Below are 23,272 nucleotides of genomic sequence, written 5' to 3'. Positions count from 1 at the left end.
TCTGGACTGGTGTTGCCCCTAACTTGCTGTGTGACTTTGGGCAGATTAGTACCCTCTCTGTGGCCCCAGATGCCTCATCTGTTACATGGGAGGGGGTGGAGTGGCTGAACCTGAAGCTTCTTTCTAGCGCTCACACTGAATAAAGTGGTGATGAAGATGTGAATTCTCATAGAGACACGTCACCTTGTTCCCTGTGAGGAGCCACATGGACATCAGAACTCCATGCTGACGACACCTGAGGCAGGCATTCAGGGGTCCTGACGGGGATGTGACCACTGGATTCCAGAGAAAGCAGGCCTCCCCCTCCTCTTCCTCTCCAGATGGATGCACGGGTCAGGGGAGTTTATGAGAGACTCCAAACCCTGGATGGAACAGAACACTTATATCAATAGTCCATGGATATCTTGGACCTCTGAATAAGTCTTAGGGCATCGTGGGTAGTTATAAGAATATGGCTCTGTCTACTCCAAATCTGTGGTTACTGTGGTTAGCCTCTCATTGGTTCCCTTTTTTTTTTTTTTTAAAGAGACTTTATTTATTTTTAGAGAGGGGAAGAGAGGAAGAGGAACATCAACATATGGTTGCCTCTCACATGCCCCGCACTGGGGACCCGGTCAGCAACCGAGACATGTACTCTGACCGGGAATCGAACCGGCAGCCCTTTGGTTTACAGGCCTGCACTTGGTCCACTGAGCCACACCAGTCAGGGCTCACTGAGTCCTCTTTAGGACTCCTGAGAATGGTCATGATCTCAGCATATTTTGTTCTACTGTCAAACTGAGTCCTAACTGGGGAACACAGAAACTATGTTTTAGAACCCCCAGTGGCTTTCCACTGTAATCAGAATAAAGTCCACTTTCAGTTCATGGCCTACAGGGTCTATCTTATGGACCTCACCTGTTTCCACCCTCATTCCCCTCCACACTCCCTTTCACCACTCCCTCCAGCCACAGTTGCCTTTCTGTTCCTCAAACCTGCCCGCTGTCCCTGCCTCAGGAGCTTTGAACTTGCTGTTCCTTCTCTCGGGAATGCTTTTGCTGGTGGCTAGTTCCTTCAGGTCAAATGTCACCTCCTCCCAGGGGCCTACTCCTCTCACTCTCCAGACCCACCATAGCATTGCCCTGTTTGACTTTCTTCATGGCACTTACTATGTGCACGTTTGCTTATTTATGTATGATGGGTCTCTCATGAGAAGCGAATGCCCTAAAAGCAGGGAGTCTGCCTGCCTGGTTTGCCCCTTTACCTCAGCATCTGGAACACTGCCTGGCACAGAGTGGCACTCAGCAAGTTTTTATTCAATGAGTCAAACATCTGTGGGTCTCTCAGTTACCTTTCTCTACATCCCTGGCACCCTCTCAGGCCTTTCACCCAAGAGAAGAAAAGAAAGTAGGAGACTTCCCATGAATAGGTTTAGAGCCCTTGAATATTTTTTTTATATAACCAAATATACTATCTGACTATTTATTTTAGTTCAGGGCACCTTAACTGGCTGTTGAATGACTTCCTAATGCTGACCAGCCTTTTTCAGGGATCAGCATTGGTGTTACTGAAGCCACTGATTAAAGAGAAAACCCACTAGGAAAGCCTCCTTTCTCTTTTAGAAAATCAGCTAAAAAATGGGTCAGTAGCACCATCTTCATATATGAAAGAAGGCTTATTATATAAATATTTCTCAACTCTCAGAACTTGCAAGGTCAGCTTAATGCACTCCTCCCAAGTCCCTTGGAGAAAATAAAATATAGTATCCCAAAGCTTCCATCCACAAATCTGACCTAGCCCCCTAAATGCAATGCCCAACATTCTACTTTCAGATGTTTGATTTCAAAGGAGCTCCAAATTTCTTGTTGGAAGCAGGCCGTAAAAAATCATTATTCCAATAATGAAGTGTGGAATAAATTTTTGCACGTGGGATGCATCTCAATGAAACGCCTTTGAACCCTGTGCTCCATGCATCGTACTACATCCCAATGAAGAATTACACCAAGACTTTTCAATACATGCTATGTTTTAAGTTGAGGGCTCGGGCCGTTACCTGACTGAAGCGAAATGCATGCAAGAGAGCATCTCCTGCATTACTTGCATCGGAAGAGGCCAGGTGCACTTTGGATACAATGCCGCGAGCGTTTTTCATTCCTGCATCCGACGGTCAGCGTCCAAGGACTGGAGGACTACACGGACCATCCCGGAGGGGGAAAAAAAAACCAAAAACGCGTTCTCTTTTTACCTGCCGAGACAATTCAGCAATCACTGAGGCATCCTTCACGTCCCTCTAAGCCAATCACTCTTGCAGCCCGGGCAGCACGTGACTTCCGAGTGCTTCCGGCTTCTCCTAGGATTCTTTCTGGGGTGGACTGGAGCCTCACTAATATCCCGGCACGACTCCTCCGGCCTCTCGCACAGGATTGCCCGCCTCCTTCCCAGGGCTCAGCCAATGGGAAGCCGCTTCTCCGCGGGGCCCAATGGCCGTGAGGCTGAGTGAGGCGGACTGGTAACGCCAGTGGGAGGGGGTGGGAGCGCGGTCACACGGGGCGGCGCAGGCTCTAGGAAGCGCTCTCCGAGGGGCCAATGGCCGTGAGGCTGAGTGAGGCGGACTGGTAACGCCAGTGGGAGGGGGTGGGAGCGCGGTCACACGGGGCGGTGCATGCTGGCGGTCGGGAGCTGGCTGGACCGAGCGCGGCGGGGCCGGTTCCCGGCGGGAGGGATGGGGCTGCCGGCCGCGTAGGGGCCATGCCGCCCGGGCCCCGGGCCCCCCGCGTTCCGCGCCCCGGCCGCCGCCGCGCCCCGCGCCCGCGCCGGCATGGTGAACCTCGCGGCCATGGTGTGGCGCCGGCTCCTGAGGAAGAGGTGGGTGCTCGCCCTGGTCTTCGGGCTCTCGCTCGTCTACTTCCTCACCAGCACCTTCAAGCAGGTCAGTGGCCGGTCGCCCTCCCGCGTTTGCTCCGGGCGCCGCAGGCAGCTCTCCCGGCCGCCCGGCTTCCTCCCCGGGCCGGGGGGCTGCCTCTGCGGCCGCAGTGCGCCTGTGCCCGCGCAGGGGGGCCCTCCTGTCCCGGGACCGAGGACGGGCGGAGGGACCCGCTCATGCGTGGGTGCCTGGGCGAGAAGGCGCTGCTGGGCCCGCGGCTGGGCCTCGAACCCGGGGCTGCGCGCCCTTCCGCCCGCGGTGCTGACCCTCCCGGCCTCTGCCTGCTTTCGCTGTGCCCCGCCCGTGTGCGCTTCGCGGTGCATCTTCGCCGCAGTCGTGGCGGGTGGTGGCCCCGTGTGACACCGCGAGACCGACACTGGAGAGCGGAGTGGGCTGGGCCATCGAGCATGCAGAGCCGCGTGTCTGCCCTTCGTGTAACTCGGGGGCGCGGCGGCCCGCCCGGGAGACGCCCCGGGGCCCCCGGGGCGCCCTGTCTGGGCACAGCTGGGGTGGGGTGCGCGTGTCGCCTCCTCGTCCCCTTCGAGTTAACTCCGTGTGAGCGTCTGGCAGGAGAGACAGGGTGGGCTTCGGTGGGAAATGTTACCCAGAGCAGCAGTTAAGTTTAGAAGTCCCTCTTGGACGCCAGGGCTTAGAGAGGGGTGGACTTACCCCAGGATGTTATAGTTATTAAAAAACCCCTTTCACTCTCACGGGTCAAGTTCATGAATAAAACACATCGATGAATAGAAAAGAAATAAAGTCTGTGGTCACCCTAGTTTTAGCCGGTTGGCAGGGGAGCCGGGAAAGGGGAAGATGGGGAACCGAATCCCACCTCCCACCGTGGGCAGACGGAGGCTTGGTGTTGGAAGCCGCCTTTTATTGACTGGGGTGCGTGGGTGACATGTATGTAAACCTCGGTGTTTCCTGCCACCTCACAGACGACTTCTCGTGGTCACATGCCGTCCCGTCTCTGCCCGATGGACCCCTGAGTGTTGCGAGTGAGCCACACTCTGCCTTCCTCCTTACCTGCCGCAGGTGGCCTCTGGCATCATTGTTCGAATATCAGCTCTGTGCTCCTGACATCCCAGCTCCTGACTTCGGCCTACTCCTGCCCAGGAAACCCCAGATTCTGCTGTCTTCTGCCTGCAGGATCTGTGTCCTGAGTCTGATCATGTCTCCTAACTGTCACTGCTGCCACCTCAAGTCAGGCTCCCCACATCTCCAGCCGGGACCGCTGCCACAGCCGCCGGCGGGTCTCTGCTTCCCTTCTTGGCCCCCAGTCGGTCCTCTGCCGGGCAGGACGCCGCCCCTGTGTGTGAGTCTTTGGGTTCCTACTGCAGACTCACCGCAGACTCTGTCTGTCCCAGCATCACGGGGAAGCTGTCCTGTGGCCTCAGGTCAGGCTACCTGTTACCGCCCCGGGCCCCTGGGGTGACTCAGTGTCAACTGCTTCCCCTTGCCCACCGACCTGCTTGTTTTCTTTGGGGTAGACAGCGACCATTTCTTGTTCGTTTACTTGTGTATCTGTCCCTGCGCACTCGCCCTTCCACAGTGTAGTTTTCTCGAGAACAGTAACTTGCGCTGTCACAGAGTCCCAGCCCCTAGATTCTGCCAGGCGCCTCACGGGCACTCAAATATTGGAACAAACAAGGGAGGCTTTTTCACTGGGATGGCTTTTCCTCTCTGTCGGGCACATTCCTGCTCGTTTTTCATGTCTTGAGGCAGATGCTGTCTCCGCTACAATCTCCCTTTAAGTGCTGTAGTGCACCTTGTACATTTTTTTAAATTGACATTCTTTTTGTTTAAACCTGTGATTTATGACAATTGGCTTCTCTGGGGGGGGGGGGTGAGGGGCAGTGATTGTGATTTTCCTAAAACTGTTGGTAAAATTTTTGTTCTGCAGATTTCTCTGGGTCTGATCCCCCCTCCCCCCGCCCCCCCCCCCCCCCAGCCTAACAAACACTAAGAGTAAGAAACACTTGAGCTGTAACTTTGTATCCCTGGCAGTCAGCCCCTGACAGGCACTAGTCAACTTTCTGTCTCATGGATTTGCCTGTTCTGGACATTTCATATGAATGAAATCTTACGATACATGGTCTCCTGTATCTGGCATCTTTCCGTGAGAAGCCCGTGATTTCAAGGTTCGTCCATGTGGTAGCAAATGCTGCCACTTTGCTTCTATGTCCGAGTAATACTCTGCTGTACGCACCTGCCACATTTGGTTTTTCCTTTCATCCGTCGGTGGACACTGGGGCGGTTTCCACCTTCTGGCTGTTCTGAACAGTGCTGTTCTGTGCATTGGTGTACAAGACTGTGTTTGGAAACAGGTTTTCATCCTCCTGGGCTTGGCCCTAGGAGGGGAATTGATAGCTCCTACGGTGAGTTGACGTTTCACTTTTTGAGGAACTGCCAGACTGTTTTTCTAAAGTGGCTGCACCACGTGCAGTGAACATTTCAGAAGCTCTGCTTGTCAGGTTCTGATGCAGTTTTAAAGAAGATTATACATAATTACCTGGAAAAGCCATTAAAACGTTCCTCCCACTTCCAGCAACACATCTGTGTGAGGTGCTTTGCTTCCTGTGCGCAGATGGAGTGCAGGGGGAGCTAGGAGAACCCAGCTGTCTTCCCTTACGCCAGACATTGAGAAGATTTGCAGAAATGTAAAAACATTTTCTCAATTTCTTCTTTAGTTTCGAAAAGTATTTTTTCCACGCCCACAAAAAAAGAACAGTTGGCATGTAAACGGGTTCATTGTTATTGTTAAATGGATAAGTAATGTGCTGAAAACATGTATTTTTAAGAATTTGTTTTAATTTTCAATATGGTAAATATCAACAGCCATACCCTCTAAACCCACATTTTGGGGGTCCTCAGTAATTTTTAAGAGTGTAAAAAGATCCTAGGGACCTAAAACTTGGCTGACGTTCTCCCCTGTGCATTTGAGTGGGCTGCTCCTGCTTTGCTCTCCGCTGGGGAGCTTCGTTTTGCCTGGCCTCAGGTTCCTGGTCTGTAAAATGGAGATGGTGATAAGGTTGGGGGGTGGGGGGGGTGCTTAGGGTTAATTGAGAAGAGGCTATGGAAAACTTCAGAACTCCTTATGCTCCTGAGCTCTGCTTCAGGGAGACCGTGAACTCCTGGAGCAGACGTGGTGCCTTTTGCCTAGAGAGTAGTTGATTACCCTCTACTGCTTTGAATTCCTCCTTTGTTTTTTGTTTTCATGTTAATTAATGCTTTGGGGGATAGTTTAAGTTGTAGAGAGGGGAGTGTAGGAGAAATTGGTGATAATGGTGGGGATGACATTGGGGGAGAGCACTGGGAATGGTGAGTGGTGCCAGGTGACTTGGAGCGTTTAGTTAACCAACGTGCAGAGAACGCACTATGGGCTGGAGGAGGAAGATGCAGTGAGAGGCGATTCTCTCCGAGAGCCTCTGTTCCGCTGGGGGTGGGGAGGGACGGCAGGAACGGCAAAAAGGCAGTTATTTCACATAATGATGTGTGATGTGAAGGAAACAAAGTGAGATGCCGTGATAAAGCTGCCGGGTGGACACTGCTCTCTGTGTGGGGCGTGTGAGCCGAGACTACAGAAATCCAGCCTTGGGGTCAGAAGGGCCATGAGAGGCCCTTTTGTGTTCGAAAGTGGTCTCGGACTTGTTAGGTGGCCAGTTCCTGAACTTCCCAGGCTGTTTGCCTAACTCCTTGAAAATCTATTCACGTCTTCAGCTGGAAAGTAGTTAACTATGTAAGTTGATGCCCATTTAGATACTGTCCAAGGTAAAGTAGAATAATCATAAGAGTTGCTAACCTGTTTTTGCTTTTCACTGATCAGCGCCAGTGTCCGTGTGTTTTCCAGAGAGTTTGTACAGCATCGCACAGAGTAGAGGAGGGAAACCACCTGTGGTCTTTCCAGCCAGAGGGCTTCACTGGTGACATCTGGGCGTATTTTCTTCCTTCATTTTTCATGTTTTAAAAATATAACCAGGGTGTGCCGTTTTCTTCATTTAATATGTATGCATTATCTTTATCTTTAAAAGTGTTTTGTAAGTATAGATTTTTTTAATTAAAAATTTCCACGATCTGGTTACATTTAGCCATTCGTCAAACATTAGGCATTTGGGATACCTCCTGGCCTTTATCTTTTTTTTTTTTTTTTTTTTGCGAATCATAAGCAGATCTTTTCATGACAGTGCCTTCTGTTTAAGTGCTTTAGTACTTAGATGGGGCATTTATCTCATTTGACCCTTATAACTCCTGAAAAATAGGACAGTTAATTAATATGCCCCCTTTAAAATCAGAGGTCAGTAACACACATCAGTACTAAAGACACTTCTGTAGCTCCTTCCAGCTTATGAAAAAAGTTCTTGTGTGTGTGTGTGTGTGTGTGTGTTCCTTTCTGTTTCCGCTCTTTGTGCCCCACTGTAGCCCCTGAGGACATCTGTCATGGTTGATTGCACTGATTTGATACCTCTTTATCAACTGCTCTGGAGGTTTTTTGAGAATAGAGAACCTGGCCACCTTTGTCTCTATTTCCTTAAGGCGTTGTAAGGCCTCGGTATCTTTGAGTCTTGCATGAAAAAAATATAGATAGATAGATAGATAAAAGCTGAAAACTGAGACAACCTAATAGGGTAGGTAGGTGGAACAGTTTGGGACGGGTTTGAAACTACTGGTGCCTGTCCAGTAAAGGGACCCGTCCGTGCTCCTTCACCACACCCTGTGGGAGACGGAACTTTCATCCAAGTGACCTTGTGCTAATTCATTCATTACATTGACCGTCTTACCCAATCTCTCGTACAGTCTTTTTTGATTGTCTAGGTCTTATCCAGTCCTTTTGGCAAGGTCTTGAATATTCATGTTTGAAAACAATTTCAAGTGCTGGGAGAATTGCCTTCCTGTTTACCAGGAATGCAGTTATGTGGAAGAGGTCCTTCTGGGATGCACTTGTCCATGAACTCTTGTTTTTTCCTTTTCCCCCGGAAGAGTAACAGGATGGTTCCAGAGTAATGTGAAGAGCCCTTTCAACCTTGTAAGATCCAGTTTACTGTACTTTGACCAGCCTCTTAACAGTCTTTATGGCTGTTAATTTATCTAGGGTAGCACTCACTCAGTTGCGTTTGCACGTAGCTTGATTATGCAGTTAACTGATAGGTCCCAGCAGAGCCGAGGAGTATGAATTTGCAGGTAGTTAAGCAGGATGCACCTAAGAGATTTGCCCCGTATTCCCAAGGCTTCTGCACTTAGCTCCTCTTCTTGCACCAACGGAATACAGATGTTGTTTTGTGTAGCCCATCCTGTTCCTGCTGATGCCGGGTCTTTCCTTTAAAAGAAACAAAAGGGAGGGGCAGGACAGAAACGAAAGCCACCTTGAAGGATTGCTTTACGCTTAGTGAATTAAAGGACAGAATCCAGCCTCAGTGTGGTGGTGGTGGAATTGTAAACATTGTTATGTAAATGCTGGTAATAGTACAAGTGATATATATAAATTTGGGGAAGTTATTTGGCACCGTATGGCGTTGACTACTTCTAATGATAATTATTACTACAAATTATTTAAGAGAATAAACAAAAACTGCATTTTTATTGCAGTGTTATCTATGATAAAAATCTGGAATGGGCTAAATGGCCATCTGTAGAGGAGTGTTTACTCAATTGTGGCCCATCAGCGTGATGGATGATTAGATAGCCTTAAAAATGTGATTCTCAAGATTAGGTAGGTGCTCGAATGGTTTACCATCTAATTAGTGTGGAGAGTGCTAAATGCAGAGCATCCTCATTTGTAAGTATAAATGCCGGGGTCACAGCCTGGAAGTTAATACGCAAAAGTAGATGCAGCTTTATTTAAGTGATGACAATTGTGGGTAATTTTTGTCTCTAATGTTGGTAATTATGTTTTTTTTTTAACTTCTTGTTTTGGCATAATTACAGATTTACAGAAGAGTTTCAAGGACAGTACAGCATTCCTGTAGATCCCTTACTTAGTGCCTCCAATCGTTAACGATAATCGTGTTTTCAAATCAAAAATGAAAAGATTCCAAAGATGATAAGAGCTGTTCACAATCCCTCACGTCCCTCCCACGGTACTAGTCTCCAGCGGACCCTTCCACTCTGTTATGTCGGAGCGCTAGCAGATCTGTGTGTGTATATTAGAATATAATTGTGACAATGTGCACATTATTTTGCAACTTGCTCTTCTCACTTAATAATGTACCATACACACCCAATGGTCTGCAGCCCTGTCTGTGCATTGTCATCTCCCTGCTTTTGGTTCACAGGCCCTGCTCAACCCACTGAGCTACACCAGCCAGGGCCATCTCACTGCTTTTAAAAAGTCTGATTTCCAGGTCCCATCCACAGAGATTTTACTCAGTCTGGAGTTGGGCTCAGGAATCAGAAGTTGTTTTAAGGTCCCTCCATAGTCTAATGTGAAAGTCAGGTTCAAGAACTACTACTCTGGACAAATACATGTCAGTCATACCCAGGTTTTTTAACAGCCACCTTGTACCAGGGTTTATTCACTCACTTCTCTGTTGTTGGGTTTCTGGGTTTTTTTACCCCTCCCCCCTTTCATTTATTTTTTACCCCTTCCCCCGGTGTCTGGTTTTTCCTACCACAGGAGCAGTACTGTGTAAACATTCTGGTGCGTCCTTACACACGGTCCTTTCCACAGGAGGGGCCTCAAAAATGTGTTTGCGGGGCCCAAATAGATGTGGGTATATTTTAAGTATTAGTAACGCTTCCCAGATTGCTTTCCTAAATAAATCTTGGAAACTAGAAAGGTCCTTTCCATTGTTTTCAAGGATATAACCTTTGCCAGCACTCTTTCAAGGTTCTATTTGCTTAGTGACATTTGACAGATTATTTTAAATTAATCGAGGTAACATTGGTTAATAGCATTCTTACATGGTAAAAGCCACAGAACTCTCTTAAAAATGGTGGAACGTTGGAAGTAGATGAAAAGCCCTCTCAGGAGGGACTCTTTTGTAAGAATTCGGAAGGGGGCTCTGTGTCTCGAGCTTGGCTCGTTTCTGGCACTGCAGCACCGTCCTCGTAGTGTCTTCAGTGGTGCCGTGTAGGGAAGGCAGTTCTGCAAGCTCAGCACAGCCTGAAGGCCGGTGGGAAAGTTCTGAACTCTTATTCCTGGAGCAGCTCTTCACTTTGTGTGTCCAGGTAAAGGGCTGGCTGGCGGGTATGTCTTTTGTAAAGAGAGGTGTGTGGTAAGGATTAATACACTCAGTATTTTTTCATAGAAGAAATTTACAAATCGACATGCTGCTTCTTGCCCCCAATCGGCCCGATTCAGTAGTCCCGTAAGTGTCCCACTGAAGTGCTCATAACTAACTGTACATGAAAGTGACCTTGTGCTCTAGATGTGTCTGGGTATTGTTTGAAATGAGAGTTGTGAAATGTCTTCGAAGTTGCTTCTGCTTTACGTTCTATTCCACAATATGTTTGTTTTAATATAAAAATATATTTTAAATGATTTGCCATCAGAAAGAAAAATGATAAAACTTATTTCCTCCAAATTTTTTCACAAACTTGACCCTTCTGTACACATTAATAATGTGCATGTCACCCGGGGGCATTCATGTGAGCGCTCCAGTTGGGAAGCACAGCCTGAATTTGTCACCTTTCCCTATTTTCCGGCATTTGAGTTCCTGACTTTGGCTCAGATTTTGCGCACACCAGGGGAGTGCAGATGCCTGTTGTGCAAGCTTTTAAAAAATGTTTCTGCCCTGTTGTTGTAGTTTCTATGAAAAAATGGGTGAAAACGCAAGAAATGATCCTTTAACCTTCTCCCTTATGGTCTCTTTGCAGGAGGAGAGGGCAGTGAGAGACCGGAGTCTTCTCCAGGTGCAAGACCACGACCAGCCCATTCTGTGGAAGGTGCAGTTTAACCTGGGCAATAGCAGTCGGCCCAGCAACCAGTGCCGGAACTCCATTCAGGGGAAGCACCTCATCACTGACGAGCTAGGTCGGCTGGCTTCCTTCTCCTCCTGCAGGCTGTGAGGTGCTCCGTTGTGGCCGCTCGCAGGGTTTTTAAGTAGGGATTTTACACAGTGCCTGTGCCCTTCTTGCTCGTGTCCAACATTTCTCACACCTCTGTCTTCCATGCTTAACTCATTATTCAAGGCTCCCCGCCACATCAGGGAAGCTTGGTTTGGTAATTCTGAAGTTCCTTGTGCCTGTACTGTAGAGCGGTAGCATTTCATCATGCAGCAGCCCCTAGGCTACTTCCGGCCAGTGTCTTTATAGCTGCCAGTCTTTCTTCTCGTCTTGGTCAACTCTAAGATAGGAGCTCAGTTTTCCGCCTTGGCGACCTGAACTGTATTCACATAGTGTTGGCACGTAGAAAATGCACTGGTTGATGGCGGACTGGATAATCTCAAGTGAACTGTAAACTCATTAAAAGTACCAGTCTCACAGTTAAAATATTAGTCTGTTTCTGTTGGTGCTTTCTCTCAGTGTCCTTGCTTCCTTTCAGTCAGTGAGGAAGGTGACTCCTGTGCTGGTGAGGGAGTTGGATTAGACAGCTGCTGAAGTGCTTGTGCCTGTAGGACTGGCTCAGCCTTCCCGGAGAGAGACTCCCACGGACCCTCGGCCTGCCTTCGCTGAGCTCGTCCTGTGTGCTGGGCGTGGGCTGAAGCTCTCCTTGAAGGTCTCATTTGAGGGCTGCAGCCCTACGAGGTCTAGTATTGCTGTAATCCCTCTAAAGATATTGTCACTTTATAGGTGAAGACACAGGCACCAAGAGGTTACGGAGGTTAAGGGAAAGGCAAATAGCATTGTAAATAACCTGTATTTTTTTTTTTTAATGATAAAGTTTGGCAAAGGGAAGTTATGTCCATAGGATGACACAGCTAACCAGGATGCAAGATGAGACCAGGACCAGGACTGAATGTGGAGTTCAGTGCTTTTTTTTCTTACACTGTTTTGTTTGTGTGACACTTGCAGTGAGAAAACATAAAATCTATGCCTGGGCTTTCATATTTACTGTCAGAGTGGAGTGGCGGCTCTGGTGGCGGCTCTGGTGGCGGCTCTGGCGGCGGCTCTGGCGGCTCTGGCGGCTCTGGACTGAGTGCAAGTCACAGAGTCACCGTGATTCTTCAGAGGCTCTTCAGGGTGTCCTCGGCCACTCAGGGTGCAGGCTCAGTCCCTTTGCGGAGGAATGTTGGTGTGATGGCAGTGGCATTTAATACGGAACTTGATCCCGTACAGAAACTCTTCCTGGACAAGAGTAGAGAACACAGAGCTAAGCGACAGTCGTCTGGAGGACCTGTTGACACTGGCCCAGGGCACCCGCAGGATTTGGAGAGGGAGCTGTTTAAGCTGAAGCGGATGTGTGGTGAAGCAATCATGAGTGCCTCCCCTGACTTCAGATTTGAGGGTCCCAAATTTGAAGTCGTCGATAAAACTCCATCCTGAAGAAATATAAAATTTATCTGGTAGTTTTCACTCAATAAGTTGTACAACTGATCAGAAGGGCCAGAATAAACATACATTTCAACAACAACACCACAATATTTAGTATCATATTTTGAATGACGATTTGTCATTTTGTAGCTAGCCAAAGAATAATTTTCTTCTGATTGATTTGAGTGAGACAAAGAATCTCAGACTTCTTAAGTAAAAAGTTGCAAGAATCAATTAAAAGGTCAAGAGCCATAGATCATATTTTACCTTCATGAATATGGGAGGAGAGAGAAGCAATTTAATAAAGAAAACTTGCAGGAATTGATGCCTTTCAGGAAGCAAATGTCGCCATGAATATTGCCAGGGCTACACGTTATTAAATAAGACAACCAATTAGAATTTCAGGCCTTTCAAAGGTTAGAAGTTAATTTCTCAGTCAACAGCAACGCATCCTGCGGTTGCGATCCTACATGATTCCGTGTTGGAAGTGATGTTTGCTTGGCTAGATTTATGATGCACAGGGTGAAATCTTGATGAGCTTTCTTTCACCAGAAATTAGAAAGACCTGCGGTTTCACGGCCACTGGCAGTTAGCACTGGGTGGGAAAAGAAGGCCTTAGAATATGGAAAAGAGAAAAGGGCCGAAAGATCATTTCAACAAGTGGCGTTCAGGTCACATTATATTTTACATCTTCCTGGCACCGAAGTGATAAGTTTGCTGTGTATTTATCATTCATGGCAGAATTTTGAGAAAAATGTTGGCTTACTTGGATTTTTGTTTTACCGTCACCTGAGCACATGCATATTGATTTTAGAGAGGGGGGAAAGGAGGGAGAGAAACATGGATCGGTGGCCTCTCTCTCATACGCACCCTGACCCGGGACCAAACCCGCAACCTCGGCTCGTGCCCTGAATGGAAATCCAAGCCAGGGACTTTCGCTTTACAGGATGATGCTCCAACCAACTGAGCCACACCTAGGTTTTTTGTTGTTGTTTATTTATAATTGCTATGAAGAAAATGAATAAGAATAGTTAGGAAGAATGTCAGAAACATTTGCAATGGCATTAGAATGGCAAAAAGTAGCAAAGCACACCAGCTCCCTGGTGAGCCTCAGTTTTTCAAGTGTGAGAGCTCTTTTAGACGCTTCCATTGTTCTATTGTCTCCTGCTCTTGCCCAGACTTTGTTTTCCAGAGTAGTTTCTGAAAACAGCCTTACGCTTCACCAAGTCTCATTCTCTGAGGGTTAAGAAGCTGAGGCATTTGGAGTGGAATGACCTGGGAACAGCTGCTCTGCACCTGTGGCCCGGGCATGCACCTGGGAATTTCCCAGGGGCCAAGTGGTGTCCCTTAGGCACTTCTCTCATTTTTCTTTCCCATTCCCACAAGTGTGTAGAGAAATGTCTGCTCAGCAGCTCTGCACAATAAACTTTTGCAGGGCCACTCTTTCCTTAAAGTTGAGCATGGATTGGCTGGGTTGGAGGAAGTGCGTGTAAATATTTGATGGGATTTATAGGGAGTGAAGGGACTGAGGATTTAGAGACTCCCTTTCCCTGATACTGAGGGGTAATTGAAGACTTGGCATGTATACTTAAAAACAGCCTAAATCAGTTTATAAAGGTGAGGTGTGACTTCTATTTGAAAAGATCCTCCAAACTGCTACATAAACGGAAAGCATTTGAAAGATAGTTGCAAAGGGAGGTGTGTGTGTGTGTGTGTGTGTGTGTGTGTGTGTGTGTGTTTAAGTTTAACCTAGAAGGATCTGACTTTCTGGAATTAATGTCTTTGTTTTTCCTATTTTCAGATTTTTTGTTTGAAAAAATGACGTTTTTCTTTAGGCACAGATGAAAAAGTGGCTTGCCTAGGTTAGACCAGGAAAACACAGGTGTGACTTGCAGGGTGACTCAATCACATGCACAGCAGCAGGCTAGCAGGTTGTTTCAGGTCGATGAGGAGGCAGAGCCTACTCACAGTATGGGAGTTTGTGTGTTTTGTAAAGGACCGCACTGGGGAAGTGAGTCCTCACCACGTAGTGTCTGATTCCTACCTGTTCGGTGCTGTGGATGCCCTGGACTCCGGATTCTGTCTCTGTTCTTCGTATGCGGTGCCTTCATTGCTGCACCCGGATCACCCCTGGGAGGGGGTTGGAGGCCTGCTGGATTTATGCTCAGGGTAGTCTCTGACTTGCAGGGTACGTCTGTGAAAGGAAGGATTTGTTGGTGAATGGCTGCTGTAACGTCAACGTCCCCAGCAGCAAGCAGTACTGCTGTGACGGCTGCTTGTCCAACGGCTGCTGCAGTGCCTACGAGCACTGCGTCTCCTGCTGCCTGCAGCCCGGCAAGGTACGGAGGGCTGCTCCTGGTTCCGTGTCTGCCCTCCTCTTTCTGCCTTTATTTTACCATGGGCATTGGGTTCTTCTGAAAGTAGAACTGAAAGGGAACTTGTAGGTGTCAGAAATCTCCACAGTGAGGTAGCCTTTGTCTCCGAGGGAGGAGGTGGCTCCCAGTTACTTGAACGGTTCTTTTGCAGATCGGGCCATTGTGTTGCTAATCAGATTTCTAATGAGTTAGATGCCAGTGCTCTGGCCCCTGGCAGCTGGCTGTCTCCCTCTCTCTTACCTCCAGCCCTAGCCCCCTTCAGCAGTCTCTTAGTTTAGGACAAATAGACAAGGTTACCTTGTGCTGCTGAGTCTGGAATTTATTACAGGTGCGTGCTTTTGTTTCCATAGCAACTTCTCCTGGAGCGGTTCCTCAACCGGGCAGCTGTGGCATTCCAGAACCTCTTCATGGCAGTCGAAGATCACTTTGAATTGTGTTTGGCTAAATGCAGGACCTCATCCCAGGTCAGCAGCTCTGATGTTTATAGCTGGAGGCTGGGCGGGTGGGAGTAAGGGCTAGAAGAAAACAATTATGATAATGGAGGGATGATTATGATAGGGTGTATGTATGATACGGATGATAAAGGAGAAGGGTTTCAAATGAAGCTTTGATAGAATGATAGTGATGAGAATGTCACCGTGAGATTTACACAAGTTAGAGAAGTGAAATATTTATATTAAATCAAGATATAATCAACTTGCATCTCCCCTGTCTGATTGGCACATGTACACTTTAAGTGGGACCTTCAAATTATTTTTACGTCTGGGTGGAATCCAGACGTCCAATTTCTGAGAGAAGTTCTTTGGTCTTTGAAATTTAACTAAGGCTTTCCAGCAACCACTTAATTGACACTATTAATTTGCTCTGGGACAGAGTTACGGTGTGTTTTAGGATTCAGAGGATGGGGCAGGTGGTATTTAAAGATACAGGAGTAGATTGTAGGTTGTCAAGCTCTCAGTACTTACTAGCATGCTGTCGTTAGATGCTTCGCTCTTTGGGCGCTGAACCTTGCACCTGCTGCCGAAAGCACCGGGAAGTCTTGCTTTCCATCACTCTGTGGCCTCGGCTCTCCGCTTCCGTGGTGGGCAATTGTGGGGCTGTCTTTGTAAAATCACCAGCCGTGTTTGCTACACAAGCACACTTCTCCTGGCTTCTGTTCACGGTGTCTCCTAGATTGTACTGGCTTCATCTGAGATAACTGACTCATTTGTCATTTTCGGGAACTCTGTACCCTTTGCCAGATTTCTGCAGTCCACCTTTTGATTTTAGCCGCTTTTCCCGTCTCTGGTCTGCTCTTAGAGCCCTCAGCCTCATTGGGTAAATGTTTCAGGGATTGTAATGAGCATTTGAAAACATGAAGAAATTCCTGATGGGCTTGTTTTGTTGTAAGAGCTTTCCACTTGAATGGGCCTTAAAGGAAACGTGGAGGAAGGCTGAACACATGACTCATTTTGATTCAGATCCTCTCTCATTCTACGAACGCCAGAAAAGGCGAAATATTTTCTTTCCTTAACTGATAAAACTCAAGGGTTACTTCCACTTGTGAGTGAAGATGCTAACTTTCTGACTTAAGTCCTTGCATTGTAAAGAGAGATTTCCCAGTTGCCAATTGTTTTGATAGTATCCCTAAGAAAGGGAAGCTTTTGGCTACACATCTGTAAATTGGATTAATACTTACAACATAGATGTTTAGTATTGGTCTTGGGCTAATTAATGAACTGCACACTAGCCAAAAACTCAAGTTGCCTGTATGAAAACAAATTGCTGAAAAATTAGCCATCAGGATGATTGTCTGTTATAAATCGCACCTCCCATTTGCTTAGCCAAATGAGGCTTGTCTGGTATTGCGGGATTTGGCTTGCGTGCCAAACCTAGAGGTACACGAAACTTTATGAAAGCGATTGGAAGTGCATCTCCTCCATCCCTGCAGGCTTCCGCACCAGCGGCTGAATTTTTCTGAAGCACATGGTCAGTTGCAAAACATCAACTGGATCTTACTGTAGTATAAAATAATTTGAGGAAAAAATAGTCGTCTTGAGTTGCCCAGGCCACAGCGAGGTCGTTAAAAAACTCACTAATGTACATAAAAAGCAACAGTCTTGCGGTGATGTTATGTCCATTTTCATGCTCTTCGTTGGCATTCTGCACTGAGCAGCCGCCGTGCCTTGGAGCCTTCGGTGACGTCTGGAGGCGGACTGGGCCGGGCTCCTGCAGGGAGGCTCCGACGGCTCGGGCTCTGAGAGGGAGGGGTGCGAGCCTGCCCCCTCACGCAGCTCTTCTCTTCCCTTTTGCCCACAGAGTGTGCAGCACGAGAACACCTATAGGGATCCCATAGCAAAGTACTGCTACGGAGAGAGCCCTCCCGAGCTCTTCCCCGCGTGACGGCTGCGCAGGATCGGCCGCGCGCACTGAAGCACTTGCAGCGCGAAGCTGTCGTGTGGAAACCTTGGATTTGACCACTTCGTGGGTTGTACTCTTTGGCTCACTCCCCACCAGGCTTTACCCTGCGGGACTGACCTGTAAAGCAGCTTGGAAACACCAGCGGGTCACATTTGCAAAAGACAGAATTGCAGGCGACCTTGTGGAGGGGTTGGCACTTTGGGCGCCTCTGCCATCGCAGCTGCTCGGGGACCTGTGGTCACTCCCAGTGCCCATCGGGGCCCCTTAACTGTAAAGTTATTTATTGGATTTCTTTGGGTTAGTGGGAAAATTACAATGTTTTATGTGGGAAAATGCCTTGCCTTGATTGTTGAATATATTCCAGGGTGTTTTTATTGTTGTTGTTTTCTTGTGTTCTTGAGTTTCATGAGTTTTAAATCATCCCCTCACCCAGAAGAAATGTTCAGCCTTTTAGAACGTACATGTTCTCAAGGTAGTGGTTTTGGTTTTGTTTTAACAGCATCCTCAGGAGTGGGCCTCGAACAACTTATCTAAAATTCTCTAAAATCTCAAAAATACTGTTCCATTCCAATCTGGCACCAAGTGCTCTCAGATTTTTTTCCTAGGGGTGTTTGGGATGAACTACATACCTGTGTGTGAGCATCATTTTAACCAGACATTCTGACTTTCTGCCCTGGAGGATTTTGTTCTTGTTTCCTATGAAATGACTGGTTTACTCAGCTGTGGTCCCATGGCAGCTTCAGCCTGTCTCCACCCGTGTCGCAGAAACCCCGTGTGAAGGAGATACTTCTAGCAACTGGCTGTTAGCGGTCGACCTTTGTGGCTTTCAGCTTCAGGAGCTGTGACAGGTACAGACGTTCGGTTTCCCTGTGATTTGAGAAGAAAAAGAAGAGGAAGATCCACATTTCTAGCAAGGAGCTGTAAGAGACTTAACATCTGCCCTCAGTGGGATGAGTGAATGAGCGCTGGACGTGCAGGCTGCCGGTCCGCACGCTCGGGTGGGCCCCGAGTTTCTGGCACTACAGTCAGTCTCTCTGGGCCCAGCCCCAGAGTATTGGGCCCTCAGGTCAAGGCACGCCCCTTGACCGGCACACCCTCCGCTCTCAGGAGTTCCTGTAATGCGCGGCTCTTTCCTGGAGTCCCTCGCCGTCCCCAGGAGGATTGGGCAAGGCCTTTTTCATTTTTTTCATTGTTCAAGTTGTTGACCTTGGAGCTCTGCACTAGTTTTACAATCTGTTTTCAAAATTTTTTTTTTCTCCAGTGGAGGTTTTCCTTTGGGCCATGCTTGCCTTTCAGTGTGTTTCTGCAGTATGGAGTGGTCATTTCCCTAAACTTCCTCCTGTTACTCCTTACACTTACCTTCCCAACGTAGTTTGTCCCCAGAAGCAAGTTTTCTGCGAGGGTAAACTGTTTGTGGCAATTGTTTTTAAATGTTGGACCCCAAGAAATGTGTTCAGTTAGCAATGGACTTTTCGGGGTCTCTGTATTCATCGGTGCTAAATCAGACTTTGTAACGTGAAAGAAATGTGCGTGTCAGTATGAGACTGGAGTTCGTTTTCTGTGGTCCCTGGTATCGGCCTCTCCTTTGAGCTCGCTTGAACTCCGGAGCAATAACACAGCTTCAATGTGAAAAGAGTTACATCAGAGGTTAACACGTGGCTGTTTACTTTGTGCTCGAGTGTGCACTAAGCATGCTTTGCATTTTCAGTGCTTTCACAAACAGTATCCACGCCCTTGTGATAGAGAATTAAGCTCGCCTGTATTTCCACCTCCTAGATGAGGCAATAGTAAGAGGTGAAGTGACTTCCCAGAGTCCCCGCTGAGATTTAATGACAGACCAAAACAAGAACTCCTTCTGGGGCTCCAAGTCCACCGTCCTTCCCACCCCCTCTGACCGGCTCCAACGCTGACTCATCCGCAGGCATCCCCCCTGAGAGCGTATAGATTTCAGTTGTCCAGGCCACAAGAGGGGAGAGGTGGCATAAATAGCCAACTTGGGTTGATAATGCAACGGTCATTTTCATTTGGCCCTGGAATATGTTTTTTGTACTTAAGTTAATCAGGGGCGTGTTCACTGTTTTGGAAACTTCCAACCTGCAGACGACATAATGAAATCACCCGAGGACCTGGCCTGGTGTCCGCAGCCTTCCAACCTAGGACAGACACCTCCCTGCTGTCCAATCCCTGGTGTGTTTCTGGTTCCCCCGAGTGGAGGTTTCTAGAATTAGAGACCTTGTTTTGGTTTTGTATGCCCAGAACCTAGCAAAGTGCATGATACATATTGGAATTTTAGGCAAAGATCAAAGAAGGCAAAAACACCTTTGGTTTAGAAAAAAATTATTAAATATTGAGTGTTTGGGGCTAAAGGTTATTGGGTAATTCAAAGCTTTCCCCCGATGCCGAATCTCAATGACTTTGCTCCTTGCTGAGGCAGTAAGGATGAGATATGTCCCCTGGGAATCAGGAACCACCAGTAAACTGGGGAAGGGTGCTGAGATGGGCATGTGCAGAGGAGAGAATGATCTGCCTCTACTGGGCCAGGGACTGGCTGGCCCTGGAGCTCAGCTCTTGGCCAGCGGAGGGTAGGATCTTAGAGCAGTGATTGTGGTTTTCAGCCTGCCGATCCCAAAAACTGAGTTGGAGGGCCCTGGGGCTGTGTCTCGGTTGGTGTAGCTGCAAAGAACTCTGAGGAAGGGTCTCATAATTTGCTGTTTCCATCATTGAGATTCATAGATAAAGTGTAGACGTACAGAGAGGCCGCCTGTTCGGTACACTCACAGGCAGGGGGGAATTCGTTCTGTCATTATTCACTAGCACTTACTAATGCTTGGCTGTGGGTACTCAGGCCCTTCCTCTGTCAGACAGGGTCACGTCTGCCTCTGCGAGGGTGCGAGGTGTCCGCGAGGCCCAGTGCCGGGCAGGAAGTGCATCTGCACCCAGCAGGGGAGTGAGTGAGTCAGACGGTCTGCCCGGTGGGGGTAGGCGGGCCCTCTGGTGGAAGGGCAGTAACCGCAGAGCTCTTAGTGTTGTTTTTATTACTCCTTTTTTTAACAACTCATGCTAAAGGTAAACAGTTTCAAATAATTCGGAAATATGTAAAGACGATGAAAGCAGTAATCTAAAATCACACATCCTGGAGAGAAGCGCCAGTCTTTTTTCTCTTCCCTTGTGACTTTTTCTAGGTAGGAATGAAACAACCCTATACGGGACATCCTTGTATATGACGTATAGGCCCATACAGCTTTTTAATGACCACATAGTGTCAGTTTCAAGGGATATACAATACTGTCGTTAATCCGCTGCTGAGCACAGTTAGCTTATTGCCATTTTCTGCTACTACAAGTAAGGCGTTGTTGAAATGCATTTGCATGTATACATTTATGTTTATCTGATAACTTTTTACCAGTTTTTATTCTCACACCGCAGGAGAGTGTCCCTTGAGAATCCTTTGTTACTGTTTTTCAACTTTTTGCTAATGGATCTCCATGTTCTAACTTACATTTATTGAATTACTAGTGAGGTGAACATTTCCCGAGTTTTGATTGGCCGTTTGTCGCTCAGATGGGAAGTGCCTGTTGGTGACCCTTACAGAGGATTTTTACACGAACCCCTTTCCTTCCTCAGCCCAGTGTCACACCTACCTATTTTGTATACACAGGCAAGTGGCTCAGGTGTCAACTAACCTTTCCAGGTGATCTAGGGCAGCAAATGGGGGCAGTTTTGTCTGGAGACATTTTTGTCACAACTGGGCAGTGTGGTGCATCTAGTCGTGGAGGCCACGGATGCTGCAAAACACCCTTCAGTGGCCAGGTGAGTTCCCGTGACACAGAATTACCCGGTTCCAAACGTCGGTCGTGCTGAGGTGGAGGGGCCCCGCTCGCGGGTCCTGTTTCCCCCGCAGGGGGAACAGAAGAGCTGCAGGAGCTGCGTGCTCACTTTATTATGTCCCTGCCCTTGCTTTCTGCGGTGCCGGAGAGCTGCTGATTAAATTACCCCGAAATCCCTCAGGACCTGCTGCCTCCGTGCAGGTCTCCCGCAGCCCAGTGCTGCCTCCAGGAACGACGTTATTACTCTGCCACGGTGTCCGCACCCTAACGTAACCGAGTGCAGACACCCTCCCATCTGCAGAATGGCCCGGAGGGTCATCAACAGCAGAATCGTTCTCGCAGTACCCCTACAGCAGCCCTTTACACGGAGGGAACTGTGGTTGGGGAGTGGGGGGCATGAGAGAAATGCCACTACAGGTTCCATTTGGAGAACTAGTCGTTCTACTACAAAGAGGCGCCGCTGAAGTAAATAGTGATACCTGTTTTAAAAAGCCAGCAGGATTGTGAGAGTTCTTTCTACACAATCAGTCCTCCCGACTCCGGCGTGTCAGTGCATGGCCTCCCGGGCCCTTCCCCACGTGGACTTTTCTGGTGTAGTTTGTTGTTCACGGTGAGGGGCACAGCTTGGGTACCAGTATCCCTGTTTGCACACAGTCACGTGTCTGTGACGTTCCTCGTCCAGTCTGCTTTCCCATGAAGGGGAACAGCTGCCGGCCGCTGTCTGCCGGGAGTGGGAGAATGTGGGTCCCGCTTGTGCAGCGACGCCGTGTCCCAGCGGGGTCTCGTCACTGCGTTGTGTCTGTACGCCGTGATTCGTGTCTGATGTTAAAGCCGGACTGCTGGACTTGCTATAAAATGAAAGTCTAACAAAACAGTTTGCTGGTTACAACCAAGGGGGGAAGCAGTTCATCTAGATATTTGGACAGGAGTCCAGTTTTAGGTTTTCCGAGGACTGCCCAATCTGTGGGCCCAGAGGGACCAAAGCATGTCACCGCCAGACGCACATCGTTTCCAAGTTGGGTACTGGGAAAGCTTTTGGCGAGGGTATAAATAGTTTCTGCAGTCTTCGGACCTCCGTAGTTCATGAATTTTTTAGGCAACGGAGAGCAGGCCAGCGCCGGTCAGCTCGCATCCAGTTATCCCAGAATCCAAGCAGTGTTGGCTAACTGAGAAATCACTATTACCAGCGAAATGCAAGATTCAGGCTGTTGGCCGCACGTCCCTGTTGCCAAGGAGCATGTGGGTGTGGCAGCAGCGATTTGCACGGTGTGAGTAGCGCCCGAATTTCATTGACGAGCACAAGCATTTTAACAACCTTGAGTAAATGAACCTCTTGTGGCTTTGGTTTCCTCTTGCTGAGGTATCTCGCAGAGCCCAAATTCTGATTTTTGTGACTAGCCAAAGACTGCCCTGTGTGCTAAGGCAAGACCAGAACCCGTGTCTCCCAGTGGCTGGGTCTTGGCTTTGACTCACAGCGTGAGTGGAGACCAGCCGTCTGGAGCCCATTTGCCTCAAACCAGGGCTTCCCGTCTCTGGAAGACTACACCTGGGGCTAGTAGCCAGTTTCTGCCTCTTCCTCCTCAAATTTTAAATAGACACCATATCCTCCTCTGCTGGGACCAACTTATCATGTATTGCTGCTCTGCACCTGTGCAAACAGCTGCTGTGTTTTCCATCATAAAAACAGCTGCCTGGTGGCAGGGGAGCGCAGGACTGCACTCGGTGGCTGCACCTGAACCCGGCGCTGAGTTATTTAGGGGTGCTTCACCTGAGGTACCTGGAGCGTCTTGGAATTCCTAATAAGGGCTTCTGCAGTCATTGCTGAGGGAAAGGTCTTCCTTTCCTTTCCTTTCTGATTACAGGGCAGAAACCTTAACATGTAGGGAATTACATTTTTAAATGTATGAAATTACAAAGAAATTACATTGCGCCCAGTTAGATTCCTAGCCCCCAACAGATAACCCTCATTAAAGTTTTGATGTGAATTTTGGCCTCTATTTTGCACATAAATGTGTATTTTGTGTTAGTACATAAATTAAGCTAGAACCCTGATAGTATTTTTGAATCAACCGTTCCTATTAAATTGAAGTTACAGCTAATCAGCCGACAGAGCAGGAAAGTGCACGTATTTGTATCATGCAGCCTCTACATTAAGTCAAATGCGAGGCGAAAGCCCTTTTATAGCTGCGCACAACCTTGGCTTTGCCTTTCTGTATCTCTTTCCTTGTCTGATTTTTACCCAGTGGGGAAGGAAGCCTTTTTCTTCATGAATAAATTAAGCTGGTCACAGCAGACTTCCACTTTCTTGAGGGAGCCGAGGGAGAGAAGGGGGGAAGCCCTGCTCCAAATGTAAGCGTGCC

General features: G+C 48.2%; 2 protein-coding genes, 1 long non-coding RNA gene and 1 pseudogene across 7 annotated transcripts in view; 2 read left to right on the top strand and 2 right to left on the bottom strand.

Annotated features, from left to right (window-relative positions):
- RNFT2 (ring finger protein, transmembrane 2) overlaps window positions 1-2,319 on the bottom strand; it is a 54,726-nt gene extending 52,407 nt beyond the window's left edge. The window contains exons 1-2 of one of the 3 annotated variants that reach the window (XM_045200745.3): window positions 2,033-2,314; window positions 184-362 (exon numbers count right to left, since the gene is read on the bottom strand). In XM_045200745.3, the coding sequence (XP_045056680.1) occupies window positions 184-213 (30 nt within the window). In that variant the 5' untranslated portion in view covers window positions 214-362; window positions 2,033-2,314. Of the gene's footprint in view, window positions 1-183; window positions 363-2,032 lie in introns of all 3 variants that reach the window. The other 2 variants (XM_024567092.4, XM_045200744.3) reach the window with 2 other exon arrangements.
- Window positions 2,320-2,615: 296 nt separating this feature from the next.
- SPRING1 (SREBF pathway regulator in golgi 1) lies at window positions 2,616-18,629 on the top strand. 3 transcript variants are annotated; one of them, XM_053928013.2, is made up of 5 exons: window positions 2,616-2,844; window positions 10,715-10,871; window positions 14,498-14,649; window positions 15,036-15,149; window positions 16,984-18,629. In XM_053928013.2, exons 1-5 carry the CDS (start codon window positions 2,728-2,730, stop codon window positions 17,065-17,067), a joined length of 624 nt encoding a protein of 207 aa, XP_053783988.1. In that variant the 5' UTR covers window positions 2,616-2,727; the 3' UTR covers window positions 17,068-18,629. The 3 variants fall into 3 exon arrangements, with proteins under 3 accessions (XP_053783988.1, XP_053783990.1, XP_053783989.1); XM_053928014.2 differs by having other exon boundaries at window positions 2,636-2,908; XM_053928015.2 differs by lacking the exon at window positions 10,715-10,871 and having other exon boundaries at window positions 2,616-2,908.
- LOC112310407 (ATP synthase-coupling factor 6, mitochondrial pseudogene) lies at window positions 10,919-13,304 on the top strand (annotated as a pseudogene).
- Window positions 14,258-16,216, bottom strand: LOC139441031 (uncharacterized). Its single transcript, XR_011651402.1, has 3 exons — window positions 15,651-16,216; window positions 14,983-15,200; window positions 14,258-14,504 (listed from the first exon to the last, which is right to left on the bottom strand). It is a non-coding gene; the product is annotated as an uncharacterized lncRNA (long non-coding RNA).
- Window positions 18,630-23,272: the final 4,643 nt, after the last annotated feature.

The sequence above is a fragment of the Desmodus rotundus genome, chromosome 7, assembly GCF_022682495.2.
Source record: "Desmodus rotundus isolate HL8 chromosome 7, HLdesRot8A.1, whole genome shotgun sequence".
Taxonomy (NCBI): domain Eukaryota; kingdom Metazoa; phylum Chordata; class Mammalia; order Chiroptera; family Phyllostomidae; genus Desmodus; species Desmodus rotundus.
Note: the sequence above shows the minus strand (reverse complement) of the source record. Positions and strands in the feature narration are given on the sequence as shown.